The sequence below is a fragment of the Phragmites australis genome, chromosome 18 (genome assembly GCF_958298935.1).
Source record: "Phragmites australis chromosome 18, lpPhrAust1.1, whole genome shotgun sequence".
In the NCBI taxonomy this organism is placed as follows: domain Eukaryota; kingdom Viridiplantae; phylum Streptophyta; class Magnoliopsida; order Poales; family Poaceae; genus Phragmites; species Phragmites australis.
Window position 1 is genome coordinate 17,005,897 of NC_084938.1, and position 18,732 is coordinate 17,024,628.

The window sequence follows — 18,732 nt, forward strand, 5'->3', positions numbered from 1 at the left end:
TGCCAGCACCTGAATTATCGGTGGACGATCTGGCTACACTGCTGCTAGGTAGCAGCAGCAACAACACAGATGAAGGCCCTGTGCATTACGGGCACATCGACGACATCATGAGAAATGCTCCAAGAGTGGATCTCAATGGGGACATGGAAGAAGAGGCCATGCTTTTGGAGACGGAGAAGCCGTCTTGCTACCTTGAGGCCGCTGGGCAGCAGGTCTCGGAGCATGCCATGACCAAGGAGATCGAGTCCATAGAGAAGAAAAATACATGGACTCTCACAGCGCTGCAGGCTGGTCACAAGCTAATTGGACTCAAATGGGTTTACAAACTGAAGAAGAACACAAAAGGAGATGTGATCAAGCACAAGGCAAGGTTGGTCGCGAAAGGATATGTGCAGCAGCAAGGAATTGATTTCGAAGAAGTGTTTGCGCTAGTGGCCAGGCTGGACACCGTGAGCGTCATCCTTGCTATTGCAACCAACCGAGGTTGGCAAGTTCATCATCTGGATGTCAAATCGACATTCTTAAATGGTGATCTTAAAGAGGAAGTATACGTGGCCCAGCCAGAGGGATTTGTAGTGAAGAATAAAGAGCATCTTGTGCTCAAACTCAGCAATGCGTTGTATAGACTCCGGCAGGAGCTCCGGGCATGGAACATTCAACTTGACAGAAGCTTGAAACAGATTGATTTCAGCAGGTGTTCTCAAGAGTAGGCCGTATACACAAGAGGATCAGGTCTTGCAGGTGTGATAGTCGGAGTATATGTTGATGACCTCATTGTGACAGGAGAAAGTCCAAAAGAGATCATGGGATTCAAGCCGCAAATGATGAGTGAGTTCAAGATGATCGATCTCGGATTGCTCAATTACTATCTCAAGATTGAGGTGGTGCAAGAAGATGGGCGAATTACAATGAAGCAAACAGCGTATGCGAAGAAGGTCTTTGGTCAATTCGGTATGCTGGATTGCAAGCCCACAAAATTCCCTATGGAACAAATGGCGTAGCTGCATAAGGATCCTGATGGACAGTCGGTGGATGCAACGAGTATCGACGCATCATTGGTTGTCTAAGGTATTTGCTCCATACAAGACTTGACCTTTTAATTGTTGTCGGGGTGGCAAACAGATTTATGGAGAAGCCCACGTTGATGCATCGCAAGGTAGTGAAGCAGATTCTTCGGTATTTGAAGGGCACCATTCATTATGGGCTTGTGTATACGAGAGGAGGAATAGAAGAAGTAATCACCGGGTATACTGATAGTGACCTGGCCGGTGACATGGATGACAGGAAGAGTACCAGAAGTATGACTTTCTATATCAATGATAGTCTGGTGTCATGGAACTCGTAGAAGCATAAAACGGTGGCTTTGTCTTCGTGCGAGGCTGAACTCATGGCGGCAACGGTGACGGCATGCCAAGCACTGTGGCTTAGAAGTCTATTAGGGGAGCTGATAGGAGAAGAGTCCAAAGCAGTTAAATTGTTTGTTGATAACAAATCAACGATTTTTTTGATGAAGAATCCAGTGTTTCATGGCCGCAGTAAACACATTGACACCAAATTTCATTTCATCCGTGAGTGCGTTGAAGGAGGCCAGATTGAGGTAGATTTCATCTGTACGGAGGAGCAGCGAGCTGACGCTCTGACAAAGGCATTGCTGGCTGTGAAACTGGTGGTTATGCGATATCTATTGGGCGTTCGTGATCTTGGCCCACATCAGGATTAAGGGGGGGTATATTGGACTTAATCCTGGTCGTGAGCCTCAGGGACTCGTTTTACACGGCTCGGAGCTGTATTCACGTCAGAGTCTTAGTTTGAATGTGTTTAAGACTTTGTAATGTGCGGTGTGTACGGGTCTAGTTCAAGTCGGAATTAGAGTCTAGAATCGGATTGTGGGATGGCACGATTCATGTTAGGATTTGAAGTTAGCAGGTCGCTATAAATATAGAGTTGTAATCCATAGATTGTATGCTAGATAAGTCAAAAAAAGTCGCAAGTTGAGAAAAGTTAAATAGAGTAAAAATTCCTCTAGAAATCTTTCAATCTGTCTCTAGTCTTTGTAGTTCTCGTCGAGTACCATTTTGTTTCTCGTCGAGTTCCTGTTACTCGCTACGTTTGATCATGAGAAGCATTTCTCGTCAACTTCCAGTCTTGCTTTCTCGCCACGTGATTAAGCGCACGCGTGGTCACGATTTGTGATTGGGCGCTCACGTGCTCGCGTCGTACTGATCGCTTGAGCACGAAGTTTCTCAAGCACGTACTAAGCGGCCGGAGTGGTCGTGACAGTGCTGGTGGCGCTAGTTACTCTGGACGGAAGCCAACACCGTCTACCTCCACATCGCGTGTATGAAGGAGAAGGCTCACTGGAGCTGGGACGAAGCCTACCACAACCGCGTCGGTGGCGGCGGCTGCATCGTTCAGGCGAGCGTTCCGATCATGGAGGCCGTGCTGCAGAGATTGCCCAGGAACGCGCGGAGCAGCAGCGGGTTCGACCAGTTCATCAAGATCGTTGGCTCCGTGGTGAGCGTCATCATCGCGGTAATATTTGGCAACCCCTTGGCAATGATCGCCACCGTGGCAGGGCCTGGTGGTTTTCTTCGGGATTAGCGATCGATCGAGCTACGACTATATATAGTAGAAATTGATTAGTGCTTTTACAAAATGAAGGAGTGTGCATATACAGCAGGGTGATTGCTTTGTTTATCTTTGTATAGTTTTGCTATTTTCGTGAGTTGTTTAATGTAGCTTTTCTGTATTTCATTCAGAGATTGGTGTATTCATGTATACGTGTTGTAGCATTTCTTATGCAACTAGTAGAATAAATCAGGTACTTGTTTAACTGTATTCTTGATTCGAAGTTACTTTCCGTGAATGTCGGATTTGTGTAGAGATCATTGTGTTGTAAATCTAGTGGATTGGAATGTAACTTATCCTAAACAAAGCGCAGGTCATCACAAATAAACAATCCTATAAAATTTATTCTGCTTTGCTCCTTTTCAATCGTCGGAAAATTTGTATATTTCTCTATCTACGCAGATATCTTGTTCCAATACTACTGTGAGTTGAAAAGAAACGACTAGAAATCAACAAAATTTCAATCGAACTTGAAACTATATACTCTCCATGATATAAATCACTTTATGTTTTTACTGTTGCAACAAGACGTTATGTCTTGACGGTATATTTTATTCATAGTTCTTGGGAACACTCTTTACGTGTGGTGCGGAGGCATGAGAGTATATGACATTTCTCGTGCCTCCACTATCTAGGATTAAAATCCTGATGCTAAAGATTTAAATTCACACGAGTACATTCAGCGATAATTTTCATATGTGTGTGACATAAGACACACTTGGCGTGTGTGATCTCGTAACAAAATGGGATATATTTTGGGAGTAACTTCGCGTACACGCACATGTGAACAGCTCGAGTCAATTGTCAAGACCGTTAAGACATATATGGTTCATCAACCGCGGCGAAATCTTGCGTGTGTCGCACGCCGGGCAATGAAAACCCTCGCGCGCGATGGACGGCGCCACTTGGTTGTTCAGGGACCGTGTTGCGAGTGTCAAGAATTTCGACGAACATGCACGCATAACTCGGCGACCTCGGTCGGTGAGGCGCATCGCGGACGTGGCGCAGACCTTGTTGTGACAGACGGGGTTTGAGACTAGTTTTAGAAGACGCGTTTGCCCGAATTATCTATTGTTAGTAATTAATATTTTCAAATCTTTTACAAGGAATAAATTAGGTGAGCAATTTACAAAAGTAGGAGGGACTCTTGGTAATCGGTACAAACAGCGTCCACATAACAAACACGTCCCATGCCAAAGAAAATTCTATAAAACCAGTTTCTTTAAAAGATTTTCTCTCCCAATACAACACGTGTCCTTTTCTTTCTCTCTTCTGCATGCGTCAACCGCTAGATTAAGAGAAGGATGACATATATCAGAATCTCACATAAATCTTTCGCGTACGTCTATCTGATCTAAACAGCGTCCACAGAAGAGCATTCTTCCCACTTCTCTAAATAGTTGCCCACCTTTCCTATTTTTAAAATTTTGGAATTATTAATTATTATTAATGAAATATTCGGTGGTGCTAATCTCATCTACACAGCGCGTAATATTTCAGCTGTGGCCTAATGGTCGATTAATTTATTTTCTTTTTTGAAATGAAACGATCAGGAGAGCTGTTTATTTATATAAAAAAACAGGAATAAAAGCGCCAGACAGGTGAAGAAACAAACTCTAAAAACGCAAAACACGGTCGATTAATTTAGCATATGCTTCGAGACAGGACCGAGCAAGTACCTAATAAATAGTAGTAAGGAAGTTCCCATCGACTCAGCTGCTGTTTCGTTACTAGCTTGGTTCCTCCTTTCGGGCCGCAGTTTCGTTAGTATTCGTTGTACTAAATATCCAAAGAGAAATTTTCGGAACGAGGTGTGCATGCACTGGTTATCTAAACCGTTTATATATTTCACGTGCCAATTTTAAAGTAAACTAAAGAAAAATACTGAAAAAAGACAGATTTAGAAATGTACATGTCGGTATAGCTAAATTCTGTTGGAATGCGCTAGTTTTACGGTTTTATCGGCTATACTTTTCTTGTTTTTTGTTATGTTGTGTATGTGTTTATTCTGGTGGGATTGCCACGGTTTGGAGTTGCTTTTTCCGTTCTGCCTGAATGTCCTCTCATTTTTCAGAGGAGTGACAAATAGCATCTCACGTAAAGGACACGTGTGTCATCTTCCCACGACTACTTTTCTCAAAAAAGGGGAGAACTACCGGACAGTCAGATGAGAATACGAAGCTTTATACTCGACGCGTCCGATACACCGATACAAATCTACCAGATAACATCTATTTCAGTTGTTTTTGTTTGTCTATTAACAGGCCCACAAACATGTACCCGTTATTCGCCTTAGTACCATACATTTGAACATGATATTCTATTCCAATTCCTCTTAAACCCGCAAAAACTACAGGCAAAATAAAAATCAAAGTATTGCTGAAAAGTTTTTACCTTCATCGGAGCCTGACATGGTATAGACTTCTAATTGAAAAAACATTTGACCCATCTTAAGAGTATAGTATACCGGATTCACTCTAACAACGGATAATTAACCGGAAGAAGGTAAATCCTACCGGTATATGGTTTGGACGAATTTTAATCAACTTAATTTTTTTTTGTTAAACTTCAGTCATATTTTATCTCAGAAAGAATCAAAGGATTTTGCCCTTCAATTTTCTGGTTATCACCAATAACCTGCCAATTACTATCACCGATAACTTGCCGTAATCTGCTTCCAATAATTATTTTGAACCGAGGACCGAGGACACGAGAGGGACCGAGGACGCATGCATGGTGCCGCGGCGACGTATACTCCGTGGAGAACCGATCCACCGAACAGGGGACATCGAGGTCAAGGTCTCCGGGGGTAACATGCATGTATATGTCCCATCGAAGACCGCGCCCGGGGTCAACAACAGAGACAGTCCTCACTACTTCACCTCTGTACTGAAGCAACCGCGGACGCCTCGCTTGTGCAAACACGACTCGATCGCGCGATCTGGATGATTAGTGTTGACCAGATTGTCAAGTCTCTTTTGATTAGTGTTGCAACGGCTCCTGATCCTTGTCCGTACCTTGGTGTCCAAGTAAGTGACAGAAGAAAGCGATAAACTTCGAGGGAGACAAACGCGTCGTCTTCGACGTGAACCCGGAACACGCTAGTATAACTGCCACGATCAATTTTACGCAATTGTTATAGGTTCTTCGTAGGTGTCTTCTTCTACGCACATCAAAAGGAAGAAAAACAGATAATCAGCTATGACGATCACCGAGGACGTTCCTCCGGAGATCTCGGGCCACCCGGCACACCGGGCGCACAAGCTGAAGCTGGTGGCGACCGACGACCGGCAGTTCAGGTGCGACGGCTGCATGGAGCGCGGCGTCGGCACCAGGTACAGGTGCGAGTACGAGCGCTGCAACTTCGACCTCCACACCTGCTGTGCCGTCGCGCCAGCTACCCTGAAGCACCCCCTGTTCGGCGACCGCGCGTTCGTGTTCCTCCTCGAGCCCCCCGCCACCACCGGAGGCAAGGGCGAGGGCAGGAGCAGGCGAAGGAGCAGAGTCTGCGACGCCTGCGGCGAGGACGTGCGCGGCTTCGTCTACCACTGCTTCGAGGCCGACCTCGACCTCCACCCTTGCTGCGCGCACCTGCAGGAGCTCATGCTCCAGGATGGCCAAGTCTTAAAGCTCCGCCGCGAGGCGTCTCGCCCGTGCGGCATGTGCGGCCGGAACGGGCGCCGCAGCAACTTCTGGGCGTACCGCATCAGTTGGGAAGGCGAGGCTGTGGACCTGCATGTGGCGTGCATGACGGAGATGGCTCGCCTGAGCTGGGACGCCGAGTACCAGAACCGGGTCGGCGGCGGCCAGATCGTACAGCCGAGGGGCCTGACTGCGGACGACATGCTAAAGAGCTTGCCCAGTAGGACGCGGAGGAGCAGCGGGTTCCAGCAGTTCTGCAGGATCGTCAGTGTTGTCCTGAGCGTCATCGTCGCGGTGATCTTTGGGAACCCCATGGCCATGATCGCCGCCGTAGCAGGGCCCGGCGGCTTTCTCCGCGGTTAGACATCGCTGAGCTAGATTTTTGCAATGAAAATGATGTTAATAAACCTAGTCGTCAGAAATCTCCTATGTTTGTTACTCTATTACATTACATGTACTTCAATATTGTAAATGTCAAATGTGCGCATTAGAGTACTAGAGGGAGTAGAAAAGAAATGTAGACAGGAGATGTGTTTGATTTGTTTTATCATTGTGATTGCGATTTGGAAAACGTTCGTTTGTTCATGTCTACAAATGTTTGCTTGCAGCCTTTTTTATGCAACAATTTCACCTCTCAGTTTCGCTGACTCTCAAGTTCTTGCAAACAACTTATATTTAAATCACCATTCTAGGGCCTTAAGTGGATGGACGTTATTTCAAGAGCCTAAAATGATGAGTCCATCAATCCGTGCATTTGTACGACCTAAAAATTTTAGAAGTCATTAGATAGTAAAAAGCGGTAAAAAAAAAAAGAACTGACGATGTTTTAGATTTATTATGATACGGGAAAGTACATATTATGTGGGAGTTCAATTTTTTAAGTGCTTGAAAACACCATATTTTACCTAAACCATTAGGTCAAGGTCGATCAACACCCAACAACTCATAGCTTGAGATGGTTGGATTTTATCGAAGTGTCTAGATTGGACAGAAAAATAAGTTGCTTTCTGGAACTTGGAGAATAGTTAGACACATGAAATGGTTCCATGGTCATTGCACAGACCTGGACCGTTGGTTTCTAATCAGGTTATGCTAATGCACCTGCTTAAGTTGCAGTTTGGTTTGACAGTCAAGCATGCTATTGAACCTGTCATGATCTTTAAACATCTACTCTAATCATTTGATTATTTCTTTAGTACTAGTAACCATGCACGTGTGATATTTACGTGTAATTTTTGCGCATGCACGTAGATGTACTCCACATCCATTACATTGTATAGAAGCCACGTATCTAAAAATAAAATAATGTGTATAATGCATAGACAACTAGTAATTCATTTGAATAATGATCGCCCCATGTACATCGGTTGGTGTTACTGACAACATCAAAACAAACAAAATGAACATTATATGCATATATGTGACAAGATAAGAAAAAAAAATAGATATGCAATTTGAATTTTAGTCTATGTAACAATCAGCTAAGCTGCAACTAAATAGGTTGCATTTTATTGCAAACTTTAATATATTTATCTTGGATAAGGAACTGCAATGATTGTTCATCTATGATATATAGGCAGGCATATTTTATATAAACTTTAAATGAAGGTGCTAAAAGAACACATTTACCTTATTAAAGAATAAACAATCTCATATCTGGACATTTTTACAAAGTTACAGTTTTATAAGCATCTTTCACAAAGAGAATATTATGTTAAAGCCATCTATTATGAGCACCCACATGAAAATAAGATCATGTTCAATAGCCAACCAAGCTTTAGATGATTAAAGTTGCTATAATGTATTCTCATAGTCATTGGAAAGTAAATTTCACTTTCTCTGAACTATTTTAGTGAGCATGTCATGCACTGTGATCACATAATTCTAACATCCATGCTCCACTTTGCATGTACAAGATACTATTTCCAACGTTGATTATAATGTCTCCTTGTAAAAGGCACCCTGTCATTACTGATTAAGTGTAGCACATGCACATAGTTGCTCTGTATAAATAAGAAAATATAGAGCAAAAATGCTTAAATAGTGTAAACCAAGAGGACAATGCCTATGAGTTGAAGATGTTGATGTGACTATGCAGCTCTAGCTTTCTCTACATATTTACCATTATGCATGTGATCTAATAACAAGATGAAAACAATATAATTTGAACAAGTTAGCCTGCACAATTATGATGTCATGATACCAATATATGGAAGCTTGCTTGGCTCCTAAAGTGTTATGTTTCTAGAAAATATATATTAAACATAGAGTCATTCTCAAAACATCTACCTTATCTAACAATGAATGGCTCCTTGTTAAAATTCTCAACAATTGCCAACAATGAAAAGCATACTAATTGAAAATAAATGTGTATCTCTGTGGGAAATTAAAACAAACACAAGGTGGGCCATTAAAAAAGTTTCATCCGTGAGAAGCATTTTAACAAGCATGTTCCCATCATGTTGCTATTCATATCAAAGGTGACACAAGTTGGTGACAAAATAAATCTAGTACCATACCCGTGCGGTAACAAAGAATTGTGAGTTCTTTGTCATAGATGATTCTTAAGACAAATGATCTGAATATTTCATCAAACTTCAAAGAATCTAAGACATTCCTGTCGAACCTTTTGCTTTCTAAATAATAACCAATCTTGGTAAATGTGACTTGAAAGCAAACCAAATCTAGGACAAAACTTAACATATATTCCAAGTAACCTTCAGCGAGAACGGATAGGTGAACTAATGAACAACATACCTTTTATTCATAAAATTGAATGTGCTTCCTCTCATAATCTTTAGTATTGATATCAATGGGCCAAAGCTCATTGTCTCTTTCAAAAGCATCTAATTATTGGCGCAGAGTAAAGAAGTAGTGTGAACGTAATATCTGACAAATTAACACTTCAAAAAGATTCTCAAGAAGAATTATGAACCTGATTGGATGCATTGTGTCGAATTAAATTATTTAGAAGTTCAAGGCAATCCTGCTCCAAGGAAAGGACATATTAGAGCACATAAAAGTTTATACACCTATAGAAACAACTTTTGAATCAGAAATGTGATGAGAGGGTGGTCATGAACATGGTCTCATCAAAATTGGTAAAGAAAGTTTTCAGCAAATTCTGGTAAGGAACAACAAAAACATATATCTTCCAAAATCCAACAATGGTGTTCCTAGATAATCACCTGGACAACAACACCTTCATCAGAATATCCCTTCTCTCTGATAATGTTGAATATCTTCTCAAACACACCCTCAAATACAACAATTTTTTGAATTTCCTGGAATAGAGAGATTAATAGTCAACTTATTCATTTATCAAAGGAGTGTTGAGAAAATAGATCCATAATGTAATAAAGAAACAACAAATATAGAAAGGTTTAACCTCTGCATCCCATGTCAGATATGTAAGAAGTAACAGTGCTTTATTCCTTATAACATGCCAAATATAACCAAAATAGGCGAGCACATGAGAAACAAAATACCGAAAGGAGTGGTGGTGATATATTATTATGAAAATCAGGGGTCTAAATGATGAATTATCAATAATGCACCCCAGCAAAAAGTAATATATTACTATATTTACAAAAGAACTATATTTTCAAAAAACTAATATATACTAGTCACTGGAGTCTATGATAGAATTAGGTGAGTAACAATGTTTTTTCACTATTAGCGTAATGTGTGAGGACACATGTATCAGCTCCTTCAGGAAAGGATAGATAAAGGTCCAGACTAAATTGATTGTATAGCATTCATTTATGAAGTCATTCTAGCAAATAACTATAACTGATCCTAATCTTATCTGAGGGCACAAATAATTTACAAATCAGTATACATGTTTCGCACAAACATCATACTGTCCTAACTTAGATAGATAAGGATAGACAATAAAAACATAAAAAATGTCATGAATAACATATGTTCTTGCTCAGAGAAAGTGAGATAAAATGCAGGAGCGTTAATGTTCAGACCTCACGATCCATAAGCATGTCCATTAGAACTATTATACCACGAGGAATCAAAGGTAGTAATGGCATCTCAACAGGACAAAAAGACTTACTGACACCTTTTCAGCAAGTTTGTAAGTAGAGCTGTTAAAAGCTGAATCGTATAGTATCTCACATTAAAGTCTTCCTCTGACTTCAAACCAAACATAAGGACAGATAAATCAGGAGTCATGACACATGAAAGAGGTGTGGCCAATTACATGCTTTAAAGGAAAAGAATGTGCACTCACCAGTAAGCTCAAAAAGAAGAGCAATATTTTCTGTTTCTCGAGAAAGTAGATCGGAGTTGACCGATGCAAGTTGAACCTCAGTTTTTTGCCCTTGTGATGTCTCAATAGGAGTCCATGCGCTCACAAAGGTCTCCAGGGCACCTTTCACAAGCTCCACATCCTCACGGTCTTCTTTAAAAATGCTGAGGAGGATAGGAAAACCTATTTCGAAAAATAGCAAGAAATGCATCATGGGCCACTCTCGCTAGATCAGCTGGAGAACGAATACCATGGTGCTGAGAGAAACAAGATACCCATTGCTCTGAACAACATCTGCATCGATCGGTTCTCCACCACAAGCAACTACAGCTCGATCATGGCAAACCTCCTGTCGTCGGGTATCGTGCCATTTCTTATCCAGTTGAGATATCTCTCAACATAGTTGTAGCATGCGACACAATGATAACACATCTAAAAATCACAGAAGGGTTTGTCATAGACGTGGATGGGCTTGTATGTGAGCCCGATGACCGCTAAGGTGTACGACCTGCCATGTTAGGTGCCCATCTGCCAGAACAGCGTTGCCGCACTACCCACCACCACCGCTGGTGCCCTGATCCACCCCACCGCTATCGGATCTATTTGCCCCGCTCGCCATCGTCCCGATCGGGTGTCACCCCGTCTGGATCCGCGCTACCGGTTCCGATCCGACGTCGCCCTGTCTCACACTGGTTGTAGCGATATGTGATTGGAGGGGGAGAGCGAGCGAGGAGGAGGAATGTCAGCCAGAGGAGGGCATCGGTGTAGCGGTAGCACGGGACTAGGCGGGTGGCGACAGGGCGACGCTGTGGGGCTGGCCACGGACAAGCGAGCTGGTGGAGCGGGGTGTGGGCGGGCGGGGGTGGAGGGTGAGCGTGGGGAAGCAAGAGGAGGGGGGCCGGTGTGAGCAGCGTGTGAAGCGGGGCAGGGGCGGCGTGTGAGGGTGGGGGCGTTGATTCTGTTGTGGGGCCAGGTTAAGGCAGAAAGACAGAAAAAAAGTGACGCATTGCAGTGGGGGGTGACGGGACTGTTAAATTGCAGCTGCATTAATACTATTTTTCCCTTCTGCCCCTTCATCGACTTTTATTACATCATAACGTGCATAATCTTAGATCCGCTTTGATTGAGCCTGAATTGTATAGCTACTTCCTCCGTTTCAGAATAGATATTTAGAAATAAGCTAACCTCGGTTTGATAATCGTTTTGAGTTTGGCGGTAACACTTTCAACCAATATGCCCCTATTTGGTTGCTAAGTTGGTAGTAATGTTTATGAGTAATCATCAATAGGTTGTAATTGACTATGCAAAAACAGAACAAAACAAAATATACCCTAACTCCCTACGTGTCCAATTCAGAAAGGATGAGTTGTTGATTGAGACTAGGGACTTACTAAGCAAGTTCCAAGGACACGGTTGGTTAAAGGCAAGATGATATGAACACGGCATCGAATCAAATACAGGGCACGCAGCGGATGTAGCACACGTAGCATTCTTGCACAAGGGGCTTGAAGTATTGAACAACTGCTTAATTAAAATTCTTTTTTGGTCTATTATGACATCAACATGGTTTTCAATATAACATTTTGACTAATAATCTTTATAAAAAAATATCATATTTTAAATATAAAGAATTATGAATTATGAAAGTATTTTTCACGATGAAACTAATAACATCAACCTTTTGTTACCAATCTATATAATTTTTTAGCTATTGATGGTCAAAGCAAAAATAGATTTGAATTAGGACAAACCTAAATAGATCTATACTTCCTCCAGTATAAAATAAATATCTTTTTCGACATCGACACGGTCCCCAAAATACAATTTTGACTACTATTTTTTGTTGTAATATATTGATAAAACATAGCAAAATTATATTATTATGAAAGTATTTTTCGAAACAAATCTACCCATATCATTTTTAAGTATCAAAACTCAATACATAAAAAAGTAATTTGTAGCCAAAATTTGAAACAGTTGACTGTATGCTACCCAAAATGACACTTGTTTTGGACTGGAGAGAGTATATGGAATTGGAGAAAGTAATTTAGTATGCTAGATTTATTGTTTTCTTGATGGAGATACATTGGATTAAGAGTTTAAGACAGTCGCATTTAGTCAGGCAACGGTGGTTGGCTCCACATATATCACCTGCGGAGACCTTGACTGTTTCGATTGCCTTAGAAGTCGTTGGAGAGGGCTAGCCGTTGATGTTAGCTGCTCCCATTAGTCATAAATACTTGATATTTTGGACAAGGTCTGGTAAAACTTTTATAACTTTGACTATCAATAGTCATCTTCGACACCGGCAAGGCCCTCGGATGAGTGCTCGTCTTGATAGTTCCAGCTTTGAAATCAATTGTTCCCTATTGAAAGAATTTGTTCCACTGTTAAAACCAAAATATTACAATGGTAGTGTTCCATGGGAAATAGTGACTTATCCCATTTGCAACGCCACCTCCCGTCACACCTCATCCGCATTAGGCAAGGGCAATGGTGGTGTTCTGGGGCCACCTATGGTTTCCACTCGACGGGCTATGGTGCGGGTGATGCCGGTGAGAGGCGGCGTGGAGGCAAGAGAGCAGGTGTGGGAAGGCGTGTTGGGTTTGTGATTGTGGTGGAGATGGTGGCAGGATGGAGATGAAGGAGGCAGAGCACCAGAGAAGAAGAGCAATGGCTTGAGATCAAAGATGAACCTGGCACGCGGGGCCCTCCTGGCAATGAGAAAGCGAGAGGTGTGATGAGGGGTTTCATGTAGGCGAATGTGATGATTAAAAAAGTTAGGGAAACCAACCACCATCCACCCCCACTCCCCTCACAACCTGGTGGGCTTTGCCATTCCCTTGCCTCCACGTGCCTCCTGTCATCGTTCTTCCCACCTCTACGAAACTCCCGCGTGTCATTCCTCGCCTCCACGTGCCTCACTGTTGATCCCTAGCTTCTAGGCCGCTGGACAAATCTTGAGCTCCTCGATTGGCAGTGTGCACCCCTCCGTGCTCCCCAAGCCCTCGCCCTTCTGCTTCCTAGTCTAATCGCAGCTACTCCCCATGCTTCCAGTCGTCGAATCCCCACTGTGCTCCTAAACATTCAATTGAAATACTTGGAGCATTTGATCTACCATGGTGGTGGAACATTTGATTTATTTTGATGGTGGAACCTTTTTCTTTAATGGGGTTGGAGCTCCTAGGTGTCTGCAACGAGAAAGCGATTGTTGCGGCAGGTGTAGAGGAAGAAGACGAGTGCTACATGAGTTGGGCCTATATTTAATGGGTGGAATTTTTTGTAGTGGGACAAGATGGGAGGGTGTGAGGGGTGGGCCGAGGGCAGCTTCCATTTGCCCTGGTTGGACCCGAACAACCCATGCAGGTCAGGTCTTTGTCATTAAAATATACTACCTCTATTCTCTTTTACTTATCATTTACGATATCGATATGGTCTCCAATATACATATTTTAACATTAATTTTTATAATTATTTTTTAGTGAAATTTGTTAAACATATAATCATATGAAAGTATTTTCATGGCGAATCTATTAATATCATTTGCATATGTCGAATTCTAGTAATTTTATGTGTATTAATGGTCAAATTTTTTGAAGTTTGATTATATGCTTTCTAAAATGACATCTATTTGAGAACAGATGTATTATTTTGTATGGTTCATTTGGAGGAACTTTGGTAATCAGGCAGAAAACTGAAAATGGACCGGGTAATCAGGCAGGCCGAAATGGCCCACTTACTGGACCTTACGACCCATGATTCTACAATGAGGAAACCGGGGCCATGTTCAGCAACCAAATGTTACATAGACTCGGCCCAAATCTCGTGCTCAACGCTAGGATTGGCCCATTTAATTTGTTACCTGGGCCCATTCAGTACTCTGAAGTTACTTTTGTAGTACATGCGAAGACGAGTATGTATACATTGCATGTACAATCGCCCGGTACTTTGTTAACTGGTAAGTAATACTGCAATAGGTGCCATATTGACCTGTTACCACTACCCGTCTTCTGTTTGGACTTCAGATCTCAACGTACGTGCCAATGCAATCAGCCAACAAAAAGAACATGCATGTCACGAAACTGGTTAAAGATGAAGAAACACCTGAAACATTATCATCGATCGAAACAGTTATCATAAATAAGTAGTGTAAACCATCAGTAGAACACGCATATGTACAAGCCTGTACAAACAGCAAAGCAGTATATATACTAGTATAGGCATAGCTAGGGTTGTACAGATACATCCGTTGAATAGTTAAAACTTTTGCCAAGTGACAGAGGCGACCTCTGCACAGTCAGCACAGAGATGCAGCAGCGTCCCTGCTAAGCTCTGCATGCTCTGGAGCCTGGAGAACAGGCGATGAGGTGAATGCAGGCAGCGATGCTGCGATGGATTTAATACTGCTAGCAGGACGTGCCTACCTGCCATTCGTTCTTTAACTGCGAGCTGAGGTTGCAGAATGAATTCTCGCAGGCCCATCTAGTTAGAGAATTCGGTTTAAACTCGGGGGCAGCATGGTGCAGAGATCTGGACCGAACCGACGACGAACCTAGGCTATAAATCCATGGATCCACCTGCGATCTATCGATCCGACGAGGAATATCCTACGTGTCTGTGGTGACTGGTGAAGAGCATTTATTTATCCACGCTTCCTATTGCTGGCGATTTCATTCGACTAAGATTTTGAACGCCCGCCTTAGGGAGGAGGGGTTTTCGGGGTTGGGTTGATGTTCCATCGATGCCGGGCGTGGAGGGAGGTCATTGGGAGTAAGCTAGGTGAAGATAGATGACTAGAGTAGATGAATAGATATTTTATAATTTTTTATAAAATAGATGATTTACTCTCTATTTACATAATGTTTCTAAAAATACATAAACAAAAGCATAAACTTTTAAAGTCAAAACAAGGAAGAAAACTTCAAGGCAATATGACTTCTTAGATAGAATATGAACTATAAGATCTGTTCAAGATCATTTTATATGTCTTTGTGTATAAAAATTTAAAACTTGAAAAAAATAACAAAGCAAAAAAGACAGTCACTGAAAGAAACAACTCTCCAAGTTGATGATCTAGAGGCAGGAGATTCAAGATCCTCTCAAATACATGAGTATATGAACAATTATATCTCTAATAACTAGAAGAATTACTTCACAAAGGTGAAAAAAAAACTACAATTCAAAAAGAAAAAGAAAATCACAGCCGGAAAAGGAAAACTTGCAAACTTGCAGCAAACTAATAGAGAGACTAGAAGGAGAGAAATTTAAGTATATGCAAACACATAAACTTCATTACTCAAAAAGATCAGCCGTATTTTAGACGAATTACAAGCATTTTTCTCTTAAAAACTCTCCCATATTACATAGGCTAAGCATTCATCTTTCTCTTCTCTGAAACCCTAACACTAGATTCTCAAAGTGGCTGGTTCAAAATCTCTTATAGCTCTACCCTTCTATTTATAGGCTTAAGAAATTTGACCCCTAAATTTCCTAATTTGTTACCAAAATATTTCTCTTATAGTACACTTCTACTTACCACCAAAGTCATTTAGTCTATCGAACGGTCACGATGACTTCACGACTTAGCTTCGCATCGACGTTGTCGGTGAATCAGGAACCAGGGGTCCCCGAGTCCCGAGGCCAGGCCAGCAGTTTGCCACGTGGCGCCCTCCCGCGGGGACCATCTCCGCGAGGTGCGAGAAGACTAAGTCCCGGAAGGGTGCTCGGGCCCATGAATAGTGGTTCCCGAGTACCCGAGTTCCTCGATGATCTGAGAAGACCGAGTGCCGGGAAGAAAGTGCTCGGGGCCGTGAACAGTGGCCCCCGAGCACTCAAGTCCTCCGATGACCAGAAAAGCCGAGTACCGGGAAGGGCGTGCTCGGGGCTGCGAACAGTGCCCCCGAGCACCCGAGTACCCCGAGGACCCAAGGAAGGTAGTTCTGGGAGAGAGTGCTCGGGACTGTGAACAGCGGCCCCCGAGCACTCGATTCCCCAGGGATCTGAACAGTCAATTCCGGGAGAGAGTGCTCGGGGCCGTGAACAGTGGCCCCCGAGCACTCGGTTTCCCGAGGACCAAGACAGGGCATATCCGGGAGAGAGTGCTCGGGGATGTGAACAGTGATCCCTGAGCACTTGGTTCCCCAATGGCCTAAGAAGTCCTTCACCGGTGGCCCCCACAGAGGTCCAGCGGTGAGGTGTCAACCAGTGAAAGGCCGGATGCCGCATTTAAGAAGGCGCGTGGCCTGTCACTTCCAACTGCTCCAGCCACGCTCGGTGTCAGTCCCTGTCACACTCTGACAGGAGGGCGTGGGGACATTTAATGCACGGGTCCAGTTCCGCGTCATCCGGCGCGCCGCGGGATAGCATCGCGAGGCCCAAGGCGCCCTGCCTGACGCCCTGCTGTGTCAGGCGTACAAGACCGGGCGGGCACGCCGGGCCATTCAGTGGCTGCCCGGTGGGCCCTCTTCGTGGTGCACGTTGCAGAACGCCATCATGACGACCGAGACCGGGCGGGGGGCGCGTTTTCAACCCCCCGTCACTTCGCGCAGCAGCCCATGATGGTTGCTTTTCCATTTATGGCGCTTTGGAACTCGTGCCCTCCCTTCCGGGGCACGCTACCGCCGGCAAGTATTTAAGAGAGCCGGTGGACATGCACAGACACACTCTCTCGCCGCCGAATCCAGACACATCCGAAGTCCGGACGAAGATCGAAGACAGAAGAATACTCAATACAAGTACAGAAGCTGAGATCCCCGAAGAACAAGGAGCCCAAAGCTCTAGGATAGACAAATATTCTTGTAACCAGCAACATCCCTGAGAGACATTCTCGGTGCATTTATAGCATCCACACATGAGTAGGATATTACGCTCAGTGCGGCCCGAACCTGTCTAAAAACCTCCAGTGCATTTACTGCGTTCTGCATTCGATCATTCCATTCCACCTGCCATTGCATTTACGCTCCTTTATTTCTCCCGCAAATAGATTCAGAATCACCCCCCTGGCCGAATCTCAAAGGGGGTCCCTCCGGATCCCTGCTTTAGGAGTTCACCCTCCGACAGCTGGCGCGCCAGGTAGGCGGGTTGCATCCTTGAATTTGTTTGTTTTTCCTGCAGAAAAAATGGCAGGTGGCCATCGTCTCCGACGCATCGGCTCCAGCTCCAGTGAGGAAATGGAGCCCCTCATGCAGGAGGCCCCAGTCGCTGTTGCTCCTCAGCAGCAGCCACGGTCCGCACGCACGGCACTCCCCTCTCATGGGGACCATGGAGTTGGGCCCAGCAGGGCCAGCGCCGCCGTCACTAGCGCATCGACTAACCCACAGCAAGCAACAGAAACTCCTGCCGCGAGGTCCACGTCTGGATAGCGCCTGGCGCCATTGCAGCGCAGGCTCGCCTTTGGCGATGCCAGTCCTGGGAGTGCGCTGCTTGCGACGCAAACTCTCCTCAGGCATCCGCCTGTCCAGACGGCGGGGGAAACCCCAGAAGGCCGCTGGCTCCAGGAGGTGGCCGCCTTGGTGGGCACGGCTCACCGTCAGGTGCTGGCCGAGAGTGCTCGTGCTACCTCCCACCGCAGCACAACCAAGGCCGGCCCATCCTCAGGTGGCGGCCGAACCGGCTGGGGGGCCTCCAAGCGGAGTGCCACCCCCCTGGCCGCTACCGGAGCTTAGGACTTCCGCTTGCACCTCAATGAGCGGAGGGCCGTTGAAGATGCGCGTGTTATCCTTGAGCGCCAACGGGAGTCCTGGCATGAGGCTGAAGCTGAGGATCAGGCCTCCTCCATTCCGACCCATGACCGCCGGGGCTCCCCGGCTCGCCGGCGTTCACCGCCCAAGGGCGCTGCCCGCGCAATAGGGTACGGCACAGGCTACCGCGCCTTCACCAGCGAGCTCCGCCGGGTCAAATGGTCCACCAAGTTCTAGCCAGAACTGCCGGAGAAATACGATGGGTCCATCGACCCCGTCGAGTTCCTCCAAATCTACACCACCGCTGTCCAAACGGCTGGCGGCAGTGAAAAGGTGATGGCCAATTATTTCCATGTTGCCTTGAGGGGCTCTGCCCGCTCTTGGCTTATGAACTTACCCCCAGGTTCCATCGGCTCCTGGGACAACCTATGCCACCAGTTTGTGGTGAACTTTTAGGGCAGGTTCACGCGCCTCGGCCTGGAGTGCGACCTCCACGCCATTAAACAGTAGGAGGGGGAGACG

The 18,732-nt window shown here is 44.6% G+C and overlaps 1 protein-coding gene and 1 pseudogene across 1 annotated transcript; one reads left to right on the forward strand and one right to left on the reverse strand.

Moving 5' to 3' along the window:
* The first annotated feature begins 5,749 nt into the window (after window positions 1-5,749).
* On the forward strand, window positions 5,750-6,855 carry LOC133899199 (uncharacterized). Its single transcript, XM_062340168.1, has one exon. It carries the CDS (start codon window positions 5,830-5,832, stop codon window positions 6,631-6,633), a length of 804 nt encoding a protein of 267 aa, XP_062196152.1. The 5' UTR covers window positions 5,750-5,829; the 3' UTR covers window positions 6,634-6,855.
* A 2,467-nt stretch (window positions 6,856-9,322) lies between these two features.
* Window positions 9,323-18,318, reverse strand: LOC133898577 (golgin candidate 6-like; annotated as a pseudogene).
* Window positions 18,319-18,732: the final 414 nt, after the last annotated feature.

Coding starts and splice junctions, on each gene's coding strand:
- LOC133899199 (XM_062340168.1), top strand. CDS start 5,830: ATGACGATCACCGAGGACGTTCCTCCGGAGATCTCGGGCCACCCGGCA.